Below are 25,797 nucleotides of genomic sequence, written 5' to 3' on the forward strand. Positions count from 1 at the left end.
AGAGATGTATGGGAATGGCTGCTCACATATCCCCACCCAGGGGGCGTGGTATGGCAGATAAAAAGGAGACCAGTTGTCTCATTCAGTGTCTGGAGGTGTGTAGACCTCCAATGTTGCTTGTGTTTGCTAAAGGAGTCAGGAGTTGGACTAACCTGAGTGGTTGAGCCTGCACTACCGTATGGACTATATACTTTCTGTTTTCACTTTGTATCGGAAAAGGCTGTCTTTTTGTTTGGTTATGCTGAGCGATTTATGAAGTTTTAATAAATCAGCCTGGACCTTTTTACTGAAAACCGCTTCCCGTGCCTAACCCAACCGCAGCTGAGTAAAGGTTCCTTCACACTGAACGATATCGCTAGTGATCCATGACGTTGCAGCGTCCTGGCTAGCGATATCGTTCAGTTTAACACACAGCAGCGATCAGGATCCTGCTGTGATGTCGTTTGTCGCTGCAGAAAGTCCAGCACTTTATTTCGTCGCTGGACTTCCTGCTGACATCGCTGAATCGGTGTGTGTGACGCCGATTCAGCAATGTCTTCACTGGTAACCAGGGTAAACATCGGGTTACTAAGCGCAGGGCCGCGCTTAGTAACCCGATGTTTACCCTGGTTACCAGCGTTAAAGTAAAAAAAAGCAAACACTTCATACTTACCTTCCGCTGTCTGTCCCTCGGTGACGTCACCGCTCTGGTTTCCGGCCGCTGTGCTTACACAAGGCAGAGAAGCAGAGCGCCGAGGGACAGACAGCGGAAGGTAAGTATGAAGTGTTTGTTTTTTTACTTTAACGCTGGTAACCAGGGTAAACATCGTGTGACAGCTCTCCAGCGACCAAACAGCGACGCTGCAGCGATCCGGATCGTTGTCTGGATCGCTGCAGCGTCGCTTAGTGTGACGGTACCTTAACCCTGCTGTTCTGTTCGGTCTGGGGAGACCTATTTTGAACTTTGGTATTTTTTGGGGTGTTCAAGATGCGGTTCTGAAACTTGTGGTTGATTGACTTAAATGAGGATGGGTCGGTCGGCCACGGGTTTCAGAGCCGCATCTTGAATATTTTAAAGAATATTGAAGTTCAAAGTCGGTCATTTTTGACCAACAGAACAGCAGGGTTAAGTAGAAACCCTATAAAAGACTTAAGCAGTTTTTGAGAGTGAACAATAAGGGCAGGAGACAAAAAGTGACTGATAAGGCTAATAAGATATCTAACAAAGTTCCTTATTTTCACTTTTCACTTGCACTATTTTTGATAAAAATAAAAATGTGATTTCTATGTAAGCATATCATGCCTTTGTTAATAGCCTGGCATCTGATTCATTCAGAATTTGACTACCATATTGTGTTCATAACAATACATGCAATTCCTACAACCGAGAGAAGGGAAATAAACCACAAAAGCTGAAATGAAGCATTTAAAATGTATTTGTGCAGTTTCATAAGAACATCACATATCATTAAAACAATAGAACAGCTAAACATGATGGATAGTCAAGACAGGATATTGGAACATTAACATAACTAGAGGATGAAAAATTAAATACTTTTTACATTTGAATTTTCTATATGCAATGTGAAATAACCAGGTTTCCTCTATGTACATCTTTATATAATTATCATTGTGACTTACCATTGTGTCATTTATCCCGAGCTAGTAAAACTATTCTATTGCCGAAGTCGTGCTAGGAAGAGAATAGCTTGTACACATCATTTGTGAATGTCAGATTTTTTTACTTTTACATATGAACAGAACATACACAGTATAGCACCAATCATTAATAGGTGACCAGTCCTAGACTTATTATATCAGCCACTGAAAACTTACAGGACTGTAAGGCTATGTTCTCATGTTACACTTTTGAACTTTTTTTATGCAGTTAAAAGCTGTGTTTTACTGGATCAGCAACGCTGTGTGTGAACAAACCCTGACTCTATCACCTGCAAGCCTAACAGAAAAACGCATTGCTTGTAGGAACCTATTAGAGCACAGTTTTTGTTTTACCCAGAGAGGTTTATGAAATGAAATCTAAGCTTTGATTGGTTGTTGCAAGCATTGTATTTTTCTCTAAGGCCTATATTTTTTCTTTATTTTCTCTTCTGTGTATTACGCAAGAAAGATGTAAATGGCTAACTAGACAGTGATAATTGGAAAAAAAATAGAAATATCAACAGCCACATTCAACTCCAAAATAAATGACATATATAGGCCCCGTCCATTAAAACAATTTTGCCAGAATTCTGGAGTAAATTGCTTTAAAAAGTCGTAAAATTATAGTATTTCAATTTGGGACTCACTTCTATCAGACTGTTATTGCATAGTCTGTACCCTGGACGATAAACACAATAATGAGTTATTTGGCACGGAGTTCATGTAAATTACTCATCATATGGATAGAAATAAGTAGATTAACACTGTCTATGATGACTATATAATAAGACTGTACATCTATAAAACATTTTCCTTTCCATGTGAGCGCCATCCTCACATATTTGAGGATGATTTAAAGATTCATTGAATCTACTTAAGGCACTTGGAATTTGGCACAGCAGTGGATCATACATGGAGATGACTGACCTCACTGACCTGACGCTGGTTGTATCTTCATAGCAATGACTTTCCAGAATGTATTCTAATGTGCCATATGGATAAAATGCAAAAATCAATTATCGGTGATAATGGGGCGTTGAAATAAGAGCAGGAGTTGGAGAGATGTTTTTTGGTCTCTTAATAAACATACAGAAGAAGAATATGATGAGAGGTTAGAGCAATTTTACCAAATCATGAAAATTCAGAGGAGAGTAAGAAAAGTGGCACTCACCACCAGAAATTTCAGTAAAAATGTAGCACTTTATTTCAGACACATAGTTGCAGGCAGAGACAATAGTGAAATGAGCAAGAGTTGTTTTTTGTGAGTACACGCTTCATCCAGCTCACACAATAGATGTTGCACAATTCACTAATGTCTCTGTCTGCAACCCTGTAACTGACATAAAGTGCATGTTGCTGACATTACTGGTGGTGAGTGCCGCTTCCCTTGCTCTCCTCTAAATTTTCACGATCTTGCTACAAGTGTTAAGCTGAGCACCGCAAGACATGGTTATTATAATCTGGATATATTTTATTTGATCCTTTGTTTTTCTCGTAACTGGGTGTGGTGGTAGTGCCAGCATTTTTCCCTTTGGTCCTTGTGTAATTTTACCAAATTATTTTAGAATTGTGATTTAGAAGATTTATGTAAATTTGTGACCATTTTGCAAGTGTCCTCTGGAAAAATGAGGAAAGGCTTAAATGTCTCATGATTTGGGATTCAACCGTGGGAAAATATGCAAAGGTGTTATTCACATTTCTCATTCTTTTAGTATGGAACCACAAAATAAATATTTCTTATAGGGCTATAAAATTGCACAAAATTGACTATGCCACTTGCACCATTTTATCTCCGTTGACTAGTGAATACATCCATCCTACTACAATATTAATACATGGTATCCGCTTTATATTGGAAAGTTGGAAAATGTATCAATTAGATTGGATGAAGCTGATTATTTCACAAGTCTTCTGAGACGTGTTCATCATCAGCGGACTACAAGATTCCCACTAATTGCGCTACGTAAAATCTGTCTAATAATCTGAGTATTTCAGCTTGTAAACCTTTTTTTAAAAACATAATCATTTATTTCTTTTATTGTGTTAGTGCCAGAAGAACCTCCTTGGTTACACACAGGCATGCCTATTTATTAGCCAAACATTAAAAAGTATTTTGGCATACATTTGGCCAGTATATGGTGGTCCATGTTGTACTGATATCATAGCTGACTATGATTTTAATATAAGGGTTTCCCAAGTCAATGGCAGATATGTCTAGGACGTCAATTTTCTTGCGCCCTATATATGTTGATGATGAAAGTAAGTCCCCAAAATGTGGTTTGAACAGAGGTTTATGAGTATATTTAATGTGGCCTATACTCTCTGCCTAGTGAGAAGACAAGGAGAGGTTACTGCTATGACATTCATAAAAGAGCATTGACACCACACAATAGAGTCTGTCAGATGGCGTCTGCCTACTAATCCACTGGAATACCGTGTAGGGTACATAAAGGGAACCTTTTCATGGATTTTTTTTTATATAAACTGAGTAGCTCCTCCTATTGGTGCGGCCCCATTGATTCTGGAACAGTTTTTCTTTTTCTTTTGTGCCCTTCAGTTCAAAGGTTATTACCCCTGGTGGTATTAATGGTGTAAATTTTCCCTTCACCCAACTGGGTGTGTTCCACGTGCGGCCATGTTTTGATTGGAGCGCATAAACAGAGAAAAAGCAAATGGTCAGAGATAGGTTTTGTGGTATATGCCCAGTTGGTTGAAGGGAAAAATTGCATCTCTATAACTGGGAAGCTATAACTTTGGAATGGAAAGGCACAGAAGAAAAGGAAAGGTTGTTCCAGAGTCAGTGGAGGAGGAGGATCTCAGGTTAAATGAAAGGGAACCTGATACCACGTTTTCCCCATACAAAGTATGGCCAGAACCCGTAAGCCCTCGTGTACAGCATTCTGGTCTGATGGGCATCTCTGGTCTTGATCCAGTGCTTCCTCTCCTCTCACAGTCGCCTTCTTCCCTGCTTCACGTCCTTCTTCTCTGCTTCATGTGGATGACGCGTCCTACATCAGCCACACAGTGACCTCCATTGTGCTCCTGCGCAGGCGTACTTCTCCGCCCTGTCGAGAGCAGAGCGAACTACTGTAATGAGCATACGCAGGGAAAGGCCAAAGAGCGCTAGACACTTTAGAGTAGAGAGTAGAGCACACAGGATTGCGAGAGAGGACATTGTGTAGGTGACATAGCATGCGTCATCCACACGAAGCTGGAAAGGAGGGTAGCGATCACAAGAAGAAAGGAGGCGCCAGATAAGACCAGAGACGCCCATGGGACTGGACCACGCCATAGATAAGTATAATGAAAGCTATTTTTTTGCCCTGCAGAGCGAATAGGGGACATATATACCACATTCTAGAATGCTGTATATGATATATGTATATATGATTTATATATGATATATATCATGTATGTATACTTACAGGTGCTGGCCATACTTTATATGGGGAAAACCTAGTGACAGGTTCCCTTTAAACAATTCAGTGAAAGGTCCTCTCTAAAAATAAGTGACAACATTGTGTATGAGTGGCGGCTCATACCTAAGATTTCATAGGTCACTTAGGCTCAGCACCCACATCATGGTCCTGCCATGGAATGTACAGCGCAGGCGAGGGATGTTAGTGCCACAAATGTACGCTGGACTTGACAATAAAAAATAAATACATTTGATTTTTTTTGCGATTCTAATGCTATAAATGATCGGAAATATATGTTCCCACTAGTTTGTAGGTTCCCAGAACCAGCGTCGTTAGGGGTTTGGGAGGCAGAATGTTAAATAACAGGCAGAAAATGTCAGCAGAAGTGGGTTTATATATTAAGGGCATATTTATTCCACTGGTCTGGAGAATATTTTCCCATTTGGATTCATAACAACTGAAAATATTATGTTTAGTTTAAGGGAATAGAAGAGGACATAGAAAAGTTAAGTGACAGACACGGCAGAGTGACTGATTGCCTCCCTAATTAGCACAGAGCGGCATTTCTGCACCCACTGCAGCATGCTGGAGTAGAGGATGGGAATCTGGGCAGTAGCTCATTACAAAACCCCAGAGAACTGTATCCAATACATTACAATTTGTCAAAAATCGAAAATAAAGAACAGGAAGAAAACTGAACGTGTCTTGTGAATATCACTGATATTGTATGTATCCTCTGTCTACGCATAGGAGATTGTGGACACGACTAGTGGCTGTAGGCGATGTAGTCATATTATGTGTATATATACTAAAAAGGAAAAACTACATCCCCTACCTGAGCTCTGCCCCTAATAAATGCCCTCCAGTGCTCAACAAATCTTTCATTTGTCGTCTGAACATGGCGTAGCATATATGTAGCTGTGGCATCATCCATTAATGTTTTTTTAAATCTAAAACTTTGTTTCTTTATGGTCTTGAATGTGTACCATGAAAGAGTGAAATAATGAAACGCGTTTCACTAAATGGATTTTAAAATCTGACGGCCATGTTGGGAATCAGGAATGCTTATTTTTTCTATCAGATTGACAGATGGAGATTTTGCTTTTCTCTTCATTGACTGGACGCATCAAAAATTAAAGGGATTCTCTGGCTAGCTGTGAATATGGAATAATCATTGTATGAGAAAAACTATAGGAGTTACTGATAAAGTAAGATTCATCATTACTTACATTATAGGATCTTTAGTTGCTGGCATTAACTGACATTCAAAAGGTTAAAAACCTGTCCTGACCAATTCTGGCACCCCAAATAGTGTACACTGCAGCACCCTAATACAAAGAGAGCCTTAGGGATCGTGCACACGACCATAAAAATCTGACGAGTGTTATCCGTTATTTTGATGGACAGCACTCATCCCCATGTTATTCAATGAGGCTTTGCACATGTCCGACTGGTCCGAGGAAAAATATTGTAGAATGAACCATTTGCCTCCGATTGGATGGCACTCGCCTAATCATGTTTATGGGTCTGTGGAAAACATTGGGCTGCACTCAGATGCCATCGTAGTGCAGTCCGATTTTCACGGATAGACTGAATAGAGCAAATTGACAATTTCTTCTTTTATTCTCCAAAAAATTCTGATCAGAGTGTGCTAAGCACAATCAGACCGTTTTTCTCGGATGAAGATCATATGATTGTGAGGCCCTAGCCTCACACTTATACACTGTCACAAACTGCAGCTTTGTGAGCAGGACTAAGATGGGGCAGTGGAGAAACTTTCTATTGGGTAAGTTTACACAATGCTTTTTTGCAGCATTTTTTCTGTACTGAAGCGTTGGCAGAAAACACACTTGTATATTATACATGATTTTTATGCATTTTTTAGACATTTTCGATGAGTTTGGTGTGCATGCATTTAAATGGGTGAAAAAAAACGCAGCAAAAATGCTAAAATATTTCACCTGCTGCGGTTTTAAAAAAAAATGAGCAGCATAAACAATCACTAAGAGAATGAGGTTTTAGAAATCTCATTTACTTTGCTGCTACTGTAAAATGTGGCATTTTGTTCATACACAAAAAACGCGAGGTGTGAGCATGCTCATAAGCAAGCAGTAAGGCACGACTAAGGTGCAGGACTTCTCATTTACAATACCGCCTTATCTGCTTTTGACTTATATATAGTATATGATTTTAGGGCTCAGCCAACGGTGATTTTTAGAATTCAGGCAATGGTGTACCTTCGTATACTGGCCAAACATATGCCAACAGGACGCTCTTTCAGCATAGTCTGTTGGACGTACAGTATATGTCGGAATGTGCGAAGGATATGTATTATCGTAACACCTAATGAAAGTTCTAGGATGAAAGTGCTGAACAAACACTCTTAAGGGGGTTTTACCCATCTGACATTCACTGTTGGACCATATTGTCTGGATCTGGTGATGGTCTCTTGACCCAACCTCAACAGCTCAGGTCAGGAGACCAGCTACTGCTCCAGACATCATGGTCCACACTCAGATAGTGAATGTCAGGGGGTGAAGCCGACCCAGTATGTGCGTATTTTATCGCTTTAGCAATGAAAGTTATGAAGAAACATTGTATAGGGTCTTTACTATATAACATTATTGAGTGACACATGTTCCTCCGTTCTGGTTGTGTTCTGTAATACATGGTCACCATGGAAGGTGACCATCTCATAATACATCAACACCTCAATATCTGCAGGACAGGTGAAAGTTATGACAAAAGAGACCAGATCATGTCTATTATGACATAAAAAACAGACCCTCAAGCAGAAAATGTGATGACTGTGCGAGTTCTTCTCTTGTTATGTGGCTTTAATACTGGAAATAAGATTTTCGATGACTTCTCAGAAGAATGCAGGATTCGTGTGTTCAATGATGCATCTTTTACAGTGGCGTTTGACAAAGCGAAGAGCATCCACTGACACTTCACAGTCCTGGACATTTAGCATCTGCAGGTCAAAGCAATTGGCAGCAACGATCTGTAGGCCCTGACCCGTGATGCTCTCACAAGACTTCAGGCTCAGGCGCTTTAGGTTAAAGCAGTTCAGGGCTAAAAACTCCAAACCAATGTCTGAAACCAACGGGCATTTGCCGATATCCAAAGATTTCAGTTTTGTGCAATTTTTTGCTAGGTACTCCACTCCGTGATCTGTGATGCCTTCACAACCTCGAGCATTGAGGTACCGGAGCTTGCTGCAGTACTTGGCAAGGTAACGGATGCCCACATCTGTGATCCTCCCACAGTGGGCTATGCTTAGGTACCGCAGACGAGACTCCAGTTTGGCAATTTCTCGCATGCCAAAGTCACTCACAAAGCGACAGTCGCTCACGCTTAATTCTTTGATGGATGTACAATATATCATAATATATCGCAGACCTTCATCAGTGATACGGATGCAGCGACGCAAGTAGAGGTGAGTGAGCTGAGTGCAGTGAGCTGCGATTGTGTGGAGTCCCTCGTCTTCCAGCACAAAACAGTCCGTCATGTCCAAATAACGGATGGATATCTGTTTACCATGCATTGGAGACAGCTTTATGGAAGCTTCACGCGTCAAGCTGATACAAGTTACTTTAGAGCAACCTGCAAAAAACACAAACATATATTATTACTGTATTACTTAACACGTACAAATTAATGCATAGAGCAAAAATAATAGATTCATAAATCCTTTATGTAGTAAGACCAAAATTAGGCAAGTTATAGGAGTCAGCATCATATACAATAGAGCGTAAAAGATGGATGTCTGATCTTCATTGTCTTTTTGTACACACGCAGAAGCAGCAGCAGCATGGATGACAATATATATATATATATAGATATCAGTACTGAGCAGCATCCATGTGAATCCAGCTTCGAGGTGAGGTAAAAGATTTGTTAAAAAGCTCAGCACAATCTTTATTTATCTTCCTGTGACTGATTCCTTCTTCTGCTCCTCTCTCCTCCCCATAAGCAGAGGTACACATTCTTTTTTAAGCCAAGACATGAAATATCTGCTTCTGTACAGTGTCACCTATAGTATATAGATGTCACCTTCTGCGGATGGTGTGGTTCCCTCTCCTGTGCCCGCACCATCTCTCATGCCATACAATGTACAATAGATGTCCCACAAGCAATTTATTACATAACTCAATATTATCATTAAGGCTGTGTGCACACGTTGCATTTTTTTCATGTTTTTTCACCAAAAAAAAACGCACAAATAATGCATACATTATGCATCCCATCATTTAGAATGCACTCCGCAATTTTTGTGCACATGATGCGTTTTTTAGCACGAAAAAAATGCATCGCGGTAAAAAACGCAGCATGTTCATTAATTTTGCGGATTTTTTGTGTTTTTCCCGCTATTTAATGCATTGGGAAGCTCTGGAAAAAAACGCGTCAAAAATGCGAAAAAAAACCACATGCGGATTTCTTGCAGAAAATGTCCGGTTTTGCTCAGGAAATTTCTGCAAGAAATCCTGAACGTGTGCACATAGCCTTAATGTGCAGAAGAGTTGGTGCAGTGTTTTTGGAACTTTGAACAAAAAAAAGCGAAGAGGAGGTTAAAGAAAGCCTGACCCCAAGTTTTTCCTATGGCATCTGAGACCAGCATGATGTAGGAGCAGATACCCTGATTCCAGCGATGTGTCACTCTCTGAGCTGCAGTTTTGTTTTTGTCTGCTGTAGATCTCCAAGTTCTGATTGGCTGCTTTCTGCCTATACACAGAGTACACAAAAAGCTGCCAGTCTATACACAGCTTACTAATATGGAGGACTACACGGCAGCAAATTTACTAGTCCTCTAGTGATAATCTCCTGCTGATAACTCAGTGGCTTTATCAAAACTACAGCAAGCAGCCCAGTAAGTGAGGGTTTCTGTCTCTACAGTATGCTGCTGTCAGATTACAGTTGTGGCAAAAAGTATTGACACCCCTGCAATTCTGTCAGATAATACTCAGTTTCTTCCTGAAAATGATTGCAAACACAAATTCTTTGTTGTTATTATTATCTTCATTTAATTTGTCTTAAATGAAAAAACACACAAAAAATTGTCCTAAAGCCAAATTGGATATAATTCCACACCAAACATAAAAAAGGGGGTGGACAAAAGTATTGGCACTGTTCGAAAAATCATGTGATGCTTCTCTAAATTGTGTAATTAACAGCACCTGTAACTTACCTGTGGCACCTAACAGGTGTTGGCAATAACTAAATCACACTTGCAGCCAGTTGACATGGATTAAAGTTGACTCAACCTCTGTCCTGTGTCCATGTGTGTAACACATTGAGCATGGACAAAAGAAAGAAGACCAAAGAACTGTCTGAGGACTTGAGAAACAAAATTGTGAGGAAGCATGAGCAATCTCAAGGCTACAAGTCCATCTTCAAAGACCTGAATGTTCCTGTGTCTACCGTGCGCAGTGTCATCAAGAAGTTTAAAGCTCATGGCACTGTGGCTAATCTCCCTAAATGTGGGCGGAAAAGAAAAATTGACAAGAGATTTCAAAGCAAGATTGTGCGGATGTTGGATAAAGAACCTCGACTAAAATCCAAACAAGTTCAAGCTGCCCTGCAGTCCGAGGGTACAACAGTGTCAACCCGTACTATCCGTCGGCATCTGATTGAAAAGGGACTGTATGGTAGGAGACCCAGGAAGACCCCACTTCTTACCCCGAGACATAAAAAAGCCAGGCTGGAGTTTGCCAAAACTTACCTGAAAAAGCCTAAAACGTTTTGGAAGAATGTTCTCTGGTCAAATGAGACAAAAGTAGAGCTTTTTGGGCAAAGGCATCAACATAGAGTTTACAGGAGAAAAAAAGAGGCATTCAAAGAAAAGAACACGGTTCCTACAGTCAAACATGGCGGAGGTTCCCTGATCTTTTGGGGTTGCTTTGCTGCCTCTGGCACTGGACTGCTTGAACGTGTGCATGGCATTATGAAGTCTGAAGACTACCAACAAATTTTGCAGCATAATGTAGGGCCCAGTGTGAGAAAGCTGGGTCTCCCTCAGAGGTCATGGGTCTTCCAGCAGGACAATGACCCAAAACACACTTCAAAAAGCACTAGAAAATGGTTTGAGAGAAAGCACTGGAGACTTCTAAGGTGGCCAGCAATGAGTCCAGACCTGAATCCCACAGAACACCTGTGGAGAGATCTAAAAATGGCAGTTTGGAGAAGGCACCCTTCAAATATCAGGGACCTGGAGCAGTTTGCCAAAGAAGAATGGTCTAAAATTCCAGCAGAGCATTGTAAGAAACTCATTGAAGGTTACCGGAAGCGGTTGGTTGCAGTTATTTTGGCTAAAGGTTGTGCAACCAAGTATTAGGCTGAGGGTGCCAATACTTTTGTCTGGCCCATTTTTGGAGTTTTGTGTGAAATGATCAATGTTTTGCTTTTTGCTTCATTATCTTTTGTGTTTTTTCATTTAAGACAAATTAAAGGAAGATAATAATACCAAAGAATTTGTGATTGCAATCATTTTCAGGAAAGAGCTGAAACATGCCGTCTGGAAAAGGCAACCTTCAAACACGAGACAACTGGAGCAGTTTGCTCTTGAGGAGTGGGCCAAAATACCTGTCGAGAGGTGCAGATGTCTCATTGACAGTTACAGGAATCAGCACAGTGAGTATCTGTAGCCTATATATAGGCCCACCCACTGATTCCAAGATTGTAGACACCTGTGATGCTAGTTAGTGGACACACTGTGATTTAACATGTCCCTTTTGTCACTTTATTTTCAGGGGTACCAACATTTCTTTCCAGGACCATTTCATGAGATTTATATTTTTTTTAATTCGGTGGAAGCATGGTTGAAAAGCAATGTCTGACTTTCATTTGTTCATTTTCATAGATCTTTTATTTATTATTACTTTTGTTAGATTCAAGTTATTTCTGTGACCATTGTGGGTTTTTCTGTCATTAAACGAGGGCTACCACCAATTTTGACCACGTGTGTACATCCCACTCTACGTGTTTTAGAGTACCTACATTTCAACATTTATTGATTCTACAGAGAAATAACTGAACATTGTGGAGGAGCTGTGAGCGCCAGTTTGGTGCCAGCAATTATTCTCAAACTAGCAAAGAGAAGCATGTCCCAAAAGTAACTTTCCCTGCTGCCCTTATTATACAAATGACAGTCTGTAACGGGACATGCTTGAGAGCTGGATTAAGGCAGCTCTGTATTCTGTGACTACGTTGAGGATGAGGGTGAAAGAAAGCCTTAGTTAAACATTTCAGGATAAATAACCAGGGCGCTAAACCTTTGCCTACAACCTCAGATCAGCTAAATGTTCTTTAGACAGAAAAATGCTGTGATAAAATTAATTTTCATTGATATCAAACTCCAGATTTCTATACTGTTTAAATAGACCATTACCTAATATCCATAGAAAATTCACTACAACATCCACCAATATCAGCGTGCTCAGCTGACAGTCTAATGTGTATTTGGACCTCCCAACTTTACCCAAGAGATTATGTCAGGGGAGATAAGGATCCAGCATGTCCGATTCCAGATAGCCTATTCTTTTGTTCTTCTTGAGATAAGCCTCCGCCAGGGACATCTGGCAGCGACTTTTTCATAGAGAATACAGGAGTGCTCGGCAGGGCCAAGCAATTTTACATCTGACGAAGCTAGGACAGCCAGCTGATGGCTCAATGTTACCTATTATGTCTGAAGTGACCTTACGAATGTGTATGTCACTGTGAAAAACATTAGCGCTTATTAACCTTATGCTACAGCAAAAGGAAATCAGAATTCAAGACTTATTCAATTAATGGAAGTCTTGGAATTGCGCAAAGAATGATCTGATTACAAGGTGAAACTATCGGTTCATAGCTTAGGAGTTGTTTTATAGTATAGAGTCAGGGCCACCATCAGAGCATTACTGCCCTTACTGCTGTATGGGGCCTGGTGAGCAGCAGTACAGAGGGGGAACTGGGCCCAGTTCGGACCCCGCCTCTTATGCTTCTGCTCACCGGGCCCCATCGTGCAATGAAGTTCACCTCGGCACTGGGAGCTTTCCTCGGAGTTCTACAGCCGTCTAACCTGAACAGCTGCACAGCCCTCGCTCCCTCCTCATCATGTACACACCATCCTGTACGTGGACACCAGAAGTGCGCCTGCAGGGGATCATCACTGAGGTAAGTATGAAAAACTTTTTTCTTTTATCAAATTAATTAAATGGGTGAGGGCGGGAGGTGGAAGGGGACTGCAAGTGATAGAAGGGGGACTGCAAATGATGAAGTGAGGTAGGAGACTGCTAATGATGAAGTGGGGGGAGGCGACTGCAAATTATGAAGTTGGGGAACTGCAAATGAAGTGGGGGACTGTAAATGATGAAGTGGGGGATGCAAATGAAGTGGGGAGACTGCAAATGTTGAAGTGGGGGAAGGGAACTGCAAATGAGGAAGTGGGGGAAGGGGTACTGCAAATGATGAAATTGGGGAGGGGAACTGAAAATGAGGAAGAGGGGGGAGGGGGACTGCAAATGATGAAAAGAAGGGGCCTGCAAATGATGAAGTGAGTGGAGGGACTGAAAATGATTAAGTGACTGGGGGAGGGGGACTGAAAATGATGAAGTGAGGGGGCAAGGGGACTGCAAATTATGAAGTGAGGGAGGGGAGGGGGCTGCAAATGATGAAGGGAGGGGGACTGCACATGATGAAGGGAGGGGGACTGCACATGATAAAGTGAGCAGGGGTGAGGGACTATAAATTATGAAGTAAGGGAAGTGTTGGAGAGCAAGTGATGAATTGTAGATGGGGTGGAGAGAGACAATTAGGACTTGGGGACTTGGGGGAGAGCAAATAATGATGAATTTTGAGGGTTGAGAAGTAAATGATGATGTATTGAGACTGGTGGATGGGGACAGTAAATGATGAATTGAGGGTGGGGGACAACAAATGATGATGAATTGGGGTGGGCAGCAAATAATGATAAATTGATGATGGGGAAGAGTAAATGATGTATTGAATGTGGGTGAGAGAAGTTGATAATGAATACTGGGTGGGGGTGGCAGAGAGAGAAGACAAGACATAATGAATTGGGGCAGAAGGGCCATGAAAACATAATGAATTGGGGGAGCGGGAGAAACAGGGTGGGGGCCATTGAGGATGCAGTGGCTGGTATTGAATTGGGGAAAAGAGTACAGGGGCTAATTAATTTATATATTTATTAGGTGTGGAATTTTTGGCTATTTATAGTGGCTATTTATAGTTGGTGGGAGTACAGTAGCGAATTATAATTTATATTTGGAATGGTGGGTTGCAGAATAAATAATAGTGTATTACCGTAATTGTAGGTGCATGTCTGTATTAAGCTGTGTAGTGGAGAAGAAAGGGAAAAATGTGTTATTTTATGCAGAGACAAGTCTTGGCTGGAAAAAGTGATGGCGGTCTGCTCTAGATGAATAAGAAAAGAAAGATGAATGACTTTAACTAGAGGTGTCACTGGTAAGTCTGTGTGCTACCTGTACACTGACCACTATATACAGTATACTATATACAGAGCTCCTGTGTATAATGTCACTTTCTGATTGTTATTCAGTTACTATGTGTTGGTACAGTGCCTTGCGAAAGAATTTGCCCCCTTGAATTTTTCAACCTTTTCCCACATATCACGCTTCAAACATAAAGATACCAAATGTAAATTTGTCATGAAGAATCAACAAGTGGAACATAATTGTGAAGTTGAACGAAATTTATTGGTTATTTTAAATTTTTGTGGAAATTCAAAAACTGAAAAGTGGGGCGTACAATATTATTGGGCCCCTTTAACTTTGTTGCGCCACCTTTTGCTACGATTACAGCTCAAGTCACTTGGGGCATGTCTCTATCAGCATCAATTTAAAATAACCAGTAAATTTTGTTCAACTTCACAACTGTGTTCCACTTGTTGTTGATTCTTCACCAAAAATTTACATTTGGTATCTTTATGTTTCAAGCATGATATGTGGGAAAAGGTTGAAAAGTTCAAAAGGGCCAAATACTTTCGCAAGGCACTGTAATATGTGGTCTGGTCATGGTGTGGCAGTATTTTTCCCTTGTATGTGGTATTATTCGGTCACTATGATTTTAATATGTGTTCTGGTCAAGGTGTGGCAGTATTTGTGCCTTGTATGTAGCATTATTTGGTCACTATGTGGTGGCAACACGTGGTCCAGCAATGGTGTGGCTGTGTTTGTTCCTTGTATGTGGTATTATTCAGTAACTATATGGTGGTAATATGTGGTCTGTTCATGGTGTGGTGGTATTTTTTCTTATACATGGCATTATTCAGTCACTATGTGGTGGCAATATCCGGACTGGTCATGGTGTAGTGGTATTTACTTCTTGTATGTGGTATTATTGGGTCACTATGTGGTGATAATGTGATCTGGTCACGGTTGGTGGTATTTGTTCATTGTATGTGGTATTATTTGGTCACTATATGGTGGTAATATGTGGTTGGGTCATGGTGTGACAGTATTTGTCTCTTGTATATGGTATTATTAGTCATTTAAAAAAATGTATCTGTCTCATTCCCTTAAAGGAAAATAAATAAAAATATAACTAAAAAGAGTACTGGATATTTTATTTTAAGAAATGTTTAATAAGTTACAGTAGACTAGGGCACTACCAAAAGAGTCTACCTTGTTGTGGTAGTTACTTAAAAAATCTTTTGGCCAAAACAAGAGCTGCTGGCTATATATGTGAACTGATGTTTGATGGGAACTGTTAATGAGTGATTGGCGTAAAGGTGGTGCAGAAGAGGAGTTTTTCCAAGATTGGGAGTGGGAAAGCGGAAGGTTTGAGGGGTGGAGGCAGAGCTGGGGTGGCGCCTGGGCAGAGTCTCAAGGGAGCCCAAAAATTTTGCCAGAATAGGGCCCTGAAATTCCTATTGGCAGCCCTGCCAAGAGTTACAAAATGGAGAAGCAAGACCCTTAGAAGTACAGTACCTGACACATCCAGATGCTCCAAGTTTGGACATAATGAGACCACATCAAACACGGCCTCATTAGAGATGTTATAACAATTGGAAACTTCGAGTCTCCTCAGTTCCGGACAGCACTGGGCAATAGTGTAGAGTCCTCTATCGGTGAGCCGCCTGCAGCCACTAACAATTACCGTCTCCAACATGAGACAGACGTTGGGGGTATCCTGGCAAAGTCTACGTGTCAACACTTTTAAAGCCCTGTCCACGCTTATTGTTTCACCAGTCAGTCGAATAGTCCTCCATAACCGAGGGTCCCAGGCTAGGTTATACCAGCGTCGGCAAACTCGAGCACACCGGCAAAGTTGGTTTGTAGGTAGATATGAGAAAATCTGAATTATACATTGATCTGGCAAGCGGTCGATGTTTGCTTGTTCTTTTTGATGCTTCGAGGCAAGGCGTATCAGTGGATGAGTGAGTCGTGTGGGAGGTGGTGAATGGACTATAGCAACAGTCTCTCCTGTGATGGAAGATGATGAAGTTGATGATCCTCTTCCATTTTGAAAGCTAAGCAGGTTTTTGGGGCATATTAGTGCAGGACTTGGTGTGCTGAGTGTCCGCATGCTCATGTCAGAATCTGAAAAGAAAAAAGAAAAGAAAGAATGTAAACTGATATGAAAATATACAGTATTTTATCAAAAATGTTGTTTCTACCCCTGTAGCAACCTGCCTTTTGCACACATTACACATATATAGCATTACTAATGGATATGGACACCTTTGGGGCGGGGGCTTTTTTTTTTTACTTAAGTGCATGTATTGTTGGCATAATACTATTTTTACATTTTGGTGTCATTAAAAATGTTGCACCATTTACCTTCCATAGGCTCCCTGTTACACTGTTTATTGCTAGCGGAAGAATGAGTAAGCTAAGACTTTGTCAGTAAGCTAGTAGATCTTATCTTCCATCCTCACAGCTGATTTATGAGATTTCTGACCACAAGAAAGCTGAGTTGAGCTTCGTGGTGATAATTCAGTTGAGTGGAGCTCAGAAGAAGGAAGAAAATAAACATCATATACAATATTAACAACAGAATATTTCTGTAGCAAGTGCATATGGAATGCCCCCAACATTAAATGGAGTGCTAATTGATAACTAATGGGGCCATTATTACAGCATGGAGCCAGAAGGGGGGCATTATATGGATAAGGGCCAGGATGGGGGACATTATTAAACAAAAAGCACCCAGGATGGGGGCATTATTACAGGATAGAGCACAGAACGGGGACATTACCTTAAGATAAGTGCCAGGAAGAAGGACATTATTACCTCATGGGGCCAGGATGGAAGACATTATTACTGGATGAGGGCCAGGATGGAGGACATTATTTCAGGATAGGACTCAGGATGGGGACATTACTACAAGCTAAGTGCCAAAGAGAAGGACATTATTACAGGATGGGGACATTATTACAGGATGGGGGAGAGGATGGAGGACATTATTAAAGGATGGGACCCAGGATGGTGGACATTATTACCAGATGGGGCTAGGATAGAAGACATTATTACAGGATGACAGCTAGAACGGAGGACATTATTACAGGATTGGGGGGATTATTACAGGATAGAGCACAGGACGGGGACATTACCTTAAGATAAGTGCCAGGGAGAAGGACATTATTACAGGAAGAAGGACATTATTACCTTATGGGGCCAGGATGGAAGACATTATTACTGGATGAGGGCCTGGATGGAGGACATTATTTCAGGATAGAACTCAGGATGGGGATATTACTACAAGATAAGTGCCAGGAAGAAGGACATTATTACAGGATGGGGACATTATTACCTCATGGGGCCAGGATGGAAGACATTATTACTGGATGAGGGCCTGGATGGAGGACATTATTTCAGGATAGGACTTAGGATGGGGATATTACTACAAGATAAGTACCAGGAAGAAGGACATTATTATAGGATGGGGACATTATTACCGGATGGGGTACAGGATGGAGGACATTATTAAAGGATGGGACCCAGGATGGTGGACATTATTACCGGATGGAGACTAGGATGGAAGACATTATTACAGGATGAGGGCTAGAACGGAGGACATTATTACAGGTTTGGGGGGATTATTACAGGATGGGGGACATTATTACAGGAATGTGAGATTAATGCTGAAATACCGCCAACCTAAAACCAGTGGTATACTGTCCTGCTCTAAGTCTTTGCAGACCTCGCTAATCTTGTGGCGCACTTGCAGATCTCTTAACAATAAGATTGTGTCTGGTGGTAATTATTCCACTAGTCTCACATTTCTTCCAGTAGACTAGAAAATATTTCAGAAAGAAAAGTCGTCCCTGAATAGGTAAGACTAGCATAACGATGAGCTGTGAAGGAGTAATAAATCTGCATATGCCGCCAATAGACCATAACAGACATTTTTAGTACATCTTCATCTACCGTAAAACAATAAAACAAGAAAATAAACTATTTTAACTCTAAAATGAACAAATCTTGAGCAATCCCTAACAGTGCTCCTCTTGTCAGACTGTCAGTGAGGGGATAAATCCTGGTGCCCGCTGTTTTATGAGCTTTGTGACAGCTACTGACACGAAACTTGGGAGTTTCCCCATGAATGGAACTGGAGAGATAACATGAAGATTATGTGTAGAAGTGTAGCTAAGCCTCTAGAGCGATCATCTCGTTTACTCCCCAATAATTCTCCATGTCAAGATCACCTCCTGGGTGGCCTGTCTCCGGTTCAGAGGTTGCCGAATTACTTCGAAAAGTCAGGCACATCTGCACATATTCACATGTGATTGGCTTGGGGCAGCAACTAACATTCCAGGACTGTATTGTGGAGACATTTCTTTAGTAAATGGCCACAGCAATATATTAGTTGCCCATTACAATAAAAATATACAAAAAATGATAGGAGGAGCCCCAATATAATAAGGATAAAAAAAATCACTATCTGTCACCAGGTTTTTGCCACCTAATCTGAGAGCAGTGTAGAGACAGATATCCTGATTCCAGCAATGTCTCATCTTCTGGGATGCTTTCTGTAGTGTTCATGAAAGTTTTATCAGCAATAGATCACTAGAGGGCTAGTAAATCTGCTGTCATGTAGTCGTCCATATTTATAAGCTCTGTATAATCCAACCCCCATCACTGACTGACAGCTTTCTGCCTATGCAGAGTGTACACAGAAAGAAGTCAATCAGTGGTGTGGACTGGGTTATAAAGAGCACAGCTTTCAGAGAACTGGTAGATCTGCAGCAAATAAATCAGTGATTTTATCAAAACCAGAGCAGGCAGCCCAGTAAGTGATACATTTCTGGAAGCAGGGATTCTGCCTCTACATCATGCTGCTCTCTGATGAGGTAACAAAATCCTGGTGACAGATTCACTTTATTGTGCTCATACGCATAAAAGTGCTGTCGCCAAAGGACTTGGTTAACAGCTATCTCTGTTGGCGCCCATCTACTATATAATTGTCTAAGGGTCACTTCCATCTGTCTGTCTGTCTGTTACGGATATTCATTGGTCGCGGCCTCTGTCTGTCATGGAAATACAAGTCGCTGATTGGTCATGGCAAAATGCCCACGACCATTGCCACGACCAATCAGCGACGGCCATAGTCTGGCAGCGAAATGGCAGCTGCTTTACTGCCCTGCAGTCAGCGCTGAGCGCTCACACAGGGTTAATGCCAGTGTTAACGGACCGCGGTGTAACGCACTCCGTTAACGCAGCTATTAACCCTGTGTGACCAACTTTTTACTAATGATGCTGCATATAATAATAAAAAAAAAGGTTATTCTCACCCTCCGACGTGGCGCGCTGTCCTCGGCAGTGCAAGCGGCAGGTTTCGGTGCCAAGGATGCTATGCAAGAAGGGCCTGCCATGACATCACAGTCATGTGACCGCGACGTCATCACAGGTCCTGCACTCATACCAACCCTGGGACCGGAAACTGCCGCGTGCACCGCACACAGGCGCCAGGACTTAAAGGGGCCTTCGGAAGGTGAGTATATGTTTATTTTTTATTTTAAGTCTTTTTTAACCACGCATATAGTGCCCACATTGCTATATACTACGTGGGCTGTGTTACATACTGTGTGGGCTCTGTTATATACTACATCTCTGCTATATACTATGTAGCTGGGCAATATACTACGTGGCTGTGCAATATACTACGTGCTCTGTTCTATATACTATGTAGCTCTGCAATATACTATGTGGCTATGTTGGTTCTGTTATATACTACGTCGACTGTGCAATATACTACGTGGCCCTGTTATATACTACGTGGCTGTGCAATTTACTACGTAGCTATGCAATATACTACGTGCCTCTACAATATACTACGGGGCTATGTTGTATATTACGTGCTTCTGCTATATACTACGTCGCTGACCAATATATTACATAGCTGTGCAATACACTACGTAGCTGTGCAATACACTACGTGACTGTGTTATATACTACGTGGCTGTGCAATATACTACGTGCCTGTGCAATATACTACGTAGCACTGCTATATACTACGTGGCTGACCAATATACTACATACCTGTGCAATACACTACGTGGCTATGTTACTTACTACTTGGCTGTGTTATATACTACATAGCTCTGCTATATACTACGTACGCTGTGTTACATACTACGTAGCTCTGTTATACACTACGTAGCTATGTTAGATACTACGTCGGTTGTGTTATATACTACGTCACTGTGCAATATAGTATGTAGCCTGTGCTGTATACTACCTACATATTCTAGAATACCCGATACGTTAGAATCGGGCCACCATCTAGTTTACACAGCAGCTTATCTTCTCTGGGAACAAACTCTTAGGAGGTGGGCCCCATACCCATCATCTGGTTACCTGGCCAACTGGTCCTGGTGGCTTTGGACCACTTTTGTATAATGCGAATGGGCAGCATAAGAGAACAAAGCTATGATGCAGTGGTGGTCTGCCTGAGATATTACAAAAAAAGGGTGTAATCAAAATATAAGATGTTGAAAAGATGTTGTAAAGGGGACTGGTTAAAATCTAATGACAAAAAAGAAAGGTAATAATATCTCTCTTAAACTATTTGTGAATTCTGATGAATATACAGTATGAATATATAGTATCTCATACTATCCTTATTGAAAAAAATGACCAAGTATGGGATTGTCAAGGCTACGGTTAGATGGATTCATAACTGGCTCAGTGGTCGTTCTCAAAGAGTGGTGATAAATGGCTGCACATCTAATTTGGAAGTGTTTCAAGTGGGGTACCACAAGGCTCTGTCCAACCCCCAGTGTTGTTCAACATTTTTATAAATGATCTAGATAAGGGAACTGAAGGTAAACTAAACAACTTTGTAGACAATGTAAAGCTAGGAGGGATAGCTAACGCTAGAGAAGACAGAGAAAGGATTCAGAAGGATCTAGATAAGTTTTATCAATGGACAGCGACTAATAAAATGGTATTTAACTGTTAGAAATGCAAGATTCTACATGTGGGCAAGAAAAGCAAAAATAACATCTACAGAATGGGAGGAACAGAACTAAACAACAGCATGTGTGAAAAAGACTTAAGTATACTAATAGATCACAGACTGCACATGAGTCAATAGTGTGATGCAGCAGCAAAAAAGGCAACACACAGTTCTAGGATGTATTAAGAGAAGCATACAGTCTAGATCACGTGAAATAATTATTGCCCTCTACGCCTCCTTGCTCAGGCCTCATCTGGAATACATGTTCAGTTCTGGGTACCACATTTTAAAAAAGACATCAACAAACTGGAGCAAGTTCAGAGAAGAGCGACCAGAATGGTGACTGGTCTGCAAACTATGTCCTTTTTGACAGTGAGGATGATCAATGAGTGGAACAGACTGCCACGAGAGGTGGTGAGTTCTCCTTCAATGGAAGTCTTCAACAAAGGCTGGACAGACATCTGTCTGAGATGTTTTAGTGAATCCTGCACTGAGCAGGGGGTTGGACACGATGACCCCGGAGGTCTCTTCCAACTCTAATGTTCTATGGTTCTATGTTTCAGTCTGACAACTGGATTTGGAGCCTATTACTGAAAATGTTCCATTTTCATTATTTTCTATACCATAAGGCCGCCGTCACACATGCGAGTTTTACGGACGTAAGAGCGCAGAATCTACGTCCGTAAAACTCGCAAAAAATACGGCACAATTATTCTCTATGCCCCTGCTCCTATTTGCCGTATTTTACTGATCAGTATTATACGGCTTTCTACGGCCGTACAAAATCGCAGCATGCTGCGTTTGTCACCGTACTGCGCAAGAAATACGCCAATGAAAGTCTATGGAAGCGTGAAAAATACGGATTACACACGGACAAGCAGTGTGACTTGCGAGAAATACGCAGTGCTGTTAGAGAGAAAAGCCGGTAATTCAGTGCGGTGTACAGTAAAATCACACTGACAGCTTCCAGTCCAATAGATATAATAAATGTGTACACATAGAATAGGTATATATATATATATATATGTCAGTGAGACACATATATGTATATATATTAATATTTTTTCCAGCGCTATACAGCTTGAAAGCCGGTAATTCAATTACCGGCTTTTTCTTTCTCCTTCATAAAACCCGACATGATTTGAGACATGGTTTACATACAGTAAACCATGTCTTCTCTCCATTTTTTTTGCAGATTCCACACTACTAATGTCAGTAGTGTGTATCTGCAAAATTTGGCCGTTCTAGCTCTTAAAATAAAGGGTTAACTGGCGGAAAAAATTGGCGTGGGCTCCCGCGCAATTTTCTCCGCCAGAGTAGTAAAGCCAGTGACTGAGGGCAGATATTAATAGCCTGGAGAGGGTCCACGGTTATTGGCCCCCCCCTGGCTAAAAATATCTGCCCCCAGCCACCCCAGAACAGGCACATCTGGAAGATGCGCCTATTCTGGCACTTGGCCACTCTCTTCCCATTCCCGTGTAGCGGTGGGATATGGGGTAATGAAGGGTTAATGCCACCTTGCTATTGTAAGGTGACATTAAGCCTAATTAATAATGGAGAGGCGTCAATTATGACACCTATCCATTATTAATCCAATTGTAGTGAAGGGTTAAATAAAACACAAACACATTCTTTAAAATTATTTTAATGAAATAAAAACAATGGTTGTTGTAGTATTTTATTCAACGCCCAATCCAGTCACTGAAGACCCTCGTTCTGTGAGTAAAGAAACATAATAAACCAACAATATACTTACCCTCCGCAGATCTGTAACGTCCAACGATGTAAATCCTTCTGAAGGGGTTAAAACATTTTGCAGCAAGGAGCTGTGCTAATGCAGGCTGCTCCTCGCTGCAAAACCCCAGGGAATGAGGCTAAAAATAGATCAATGATCTATATTTAGCATCATTTGCGGTGAGGCGCCCTCTGCTGGCTGTTCATAGATCGTGGGAAATTACCTAGAAAGCTCCCTGGCTCCCTGGCTTTCTAGGTAATTTCCCACGATCTATGAACAGCCAGCAGAGGGCGCCTCACCGCAAATGATGCTAAATATAGATCATTGATCTATTTTTAGCCTCATTCCCTGGGGTTTTGCAGCGAGGAGCAGCCTGCATTAGCACAGCTCCTTGCTGCAAAATGTTTTAACCCCTTCAGAAGGATTTACATCGTTGGACGTTACAGATCTGCGGAGAGTAAGTATATTGTTGGTTTATTATGTTTCTTTACTCACAGAACGAGGGTCTTCAGTGACTGGATTGGGCGTTGAATAAAATACTACAACAACCATTGTTTTTATTTCATTAAAATAATTTTAAAGAATGTGTTTGTGTTTTATTTAACCCGTCACTACAATTGGATTAATAATGGATAGGTGTCATAATTGACGCCTCTCCATTATTAATTAGGCTTAATGTCACCTTACAATAGCAAGGTGGCATTAACCCTTCATTACCCCATATCCCACCGCTACACGGGAATGGGAAGAGAGTGGCCAAGTGCCAGAATAGGCGCATCTTCCAGATGTGCCTGTTCTGGGGTGGCTGGGGGCAGATATTTTTAGCCAGGGGGGGGCCAATAACCGTGGACCCTCTCCAGGCTATTAATATCTGCCCTCAGTCACTGGCTTTACTACTCTGGCGGAGAAAATTGCGCGGGAGCCCACGCCAATTTTTTCCGCCAGTTAACCCTTTATTTTAAGAGCTAGAACGGCCAAATTTTGCAGATACACACTACTGACATTAGTAGTGTGGAATCTGCAAAAAAAATGGAGAGAAGACATGGTTTACTGTATGTAAACCATGTCTCAAATCATGTCGGGTTTTATGAAGGAGAAAGAAAAAGCCGGTAATTGAATTACCGGCTTTCAAGCTGTATAGCGCTGGAATAAGTATTAATATATATACATATATGTGTCTACTGACATATATATATATATATATTCTTTTCTTTTTGGGACACATGGATCACTTCTATAGCGGTATGTTGGTTTTGCAAGCCTGCGAGAAAACCACGCAGTACGGATGCCATACGGATTACATACGGAGGATGCCATGCGCAAAAAACGCTGACACAGCCTGCCTACGGAGGAGCAACGGACCATTTTTTTGGGGACTTTTCAGCGTATTACGGCCGTAATATACGGACCGTATTGTTTTACGCTGTGTGTGACGCCGGCCTAAATGTAATTTAAAAGTGGGCAGATCCCAAACATTAATGAGATATAATTGAGGCTTCTTTTATAAATTGCCTGAATGAAGAACTGCAAGACAAAGACAGCAGAGTACAGAGAAAAATGAAGAAAAACATTAATGGATGTAGCAAGCAGCAAATGAACATTCAGACTGCTTGTGCTCACATTGCTGTGGCCGCAATTCATCAAAGAGTTTTCGCCAGAAATCAGGAGTGAAACGCTGATAAGTTGCAAAATTCTTGAGCAGCTCAAAGTTGGGTAAAAATTTGGCGACTTTTGACATTTTCATGCTAGTTTCGACCAGTTATGACAAAATGGCAGCAGCTGAGGTGGGACAAGGGCGTAATGAGGGTGTGATGTCAAAAGGAGTCACAGGTATGCCGAGGAACATAGAGGTCACATCACTTTTCCGATGTGGTTAATGAGTCAAGAGTGTATGACTCCAACACCCCCCCTCATCAAGAGGGCTGTGATCAATGCCTATTGATGAAAATGGCAGGACTGGAGATGTAGTCTCCTAACAGAGGCTCTGAAATCTCGCCTAAAGCTGTCCATACACATTAGATGGCTGTTGGCTGAACAATGCTTCAACCAATCGTTCATCTGGCAGCCATCGCTTACATAGAGAGGAGAGATCGCTAGCCATGCACTTCTGTGTTCTGTATGAGAAAGCCACGGACACACGTCTCAGCCATCGGCTTATCTCTGGGAGAATAGAGCAAGTGGCAGACACATCTGAGTGACATTTCCCCCGAGGATCGGTCGGCCAGTGCCCCCATACACATTACAGTGTTGCCCTAACCTGATGGTACTGACAGCTTAGCCAGACATTAGTCTAATGTGTATGGCAGCTTTAAGTTGTATTTGACACTAAACAATAAGTTAAAGGGGTATTCCTATCTCCAAGATCCTATCCCAATATATAGTAGATGTAATAATGATATTAGCAAGTATCTCCAATTAGAAATGTAGTTTAGTTTTTCTGATTCGCTATGTCTCTTTCCTTATGTGCAGGCATTGCATGACGTTAGGTATCCATGGTTATGACCACTAGCAACCAACTGTCTCAATATCAGTGGTTGTAACCATGGATACCTAATGTCCTGCAATGCCTGCACATGAGGAAAG

At 41.4% G+C, this 25,797-nt stretch overlaps 1 protein-coding gene across 1 annotated transcript in view; it reads right to left on the minus strand.

Moving 5' to 3' along the window:
* Positions 1–1,267: 1,267 nt before the first annotated feature.
* Positions 1,268–25,797, minus strand: part of FBXL7 (F-box and leucine rich repeat protein 7) — a 403,018-nt gene continuing 378,488 nt past the window's right edge. Inside the window, exons 3-4 of the mRNA XM_069730596.1 lie at positions 16,007–16,618; positions 1,268–8,663 (exon numbers count right to left, since the gene is read on the minus strand). Of these exons, the coding sequence (XP_069586697.1) occupies positions 7,927–8,663; positions 16,007–16,618 (1,349 nt within the window). The 3' untranslated portion in view covers positions 1,268–7,926. The remainder of the gene's footprint in view (positions 8,664–16,006; positions 16,619–25,797) is intronic.

This window comes from Ranitomeya imitator, chromosome 6 (genome assembly GCF_032444005.1).
Source record: "Ranitomeya imitator isolate aRanImi1 chromosome 6, aRanImi1.pri, whole genome shotgun sequence".
Lineage (NCBI taxonomy): Eukaryota > Metazoa > Chordata > Amphibia > Anura > Dendrobatidae > Ranitomeya > Ranitomeya imitator.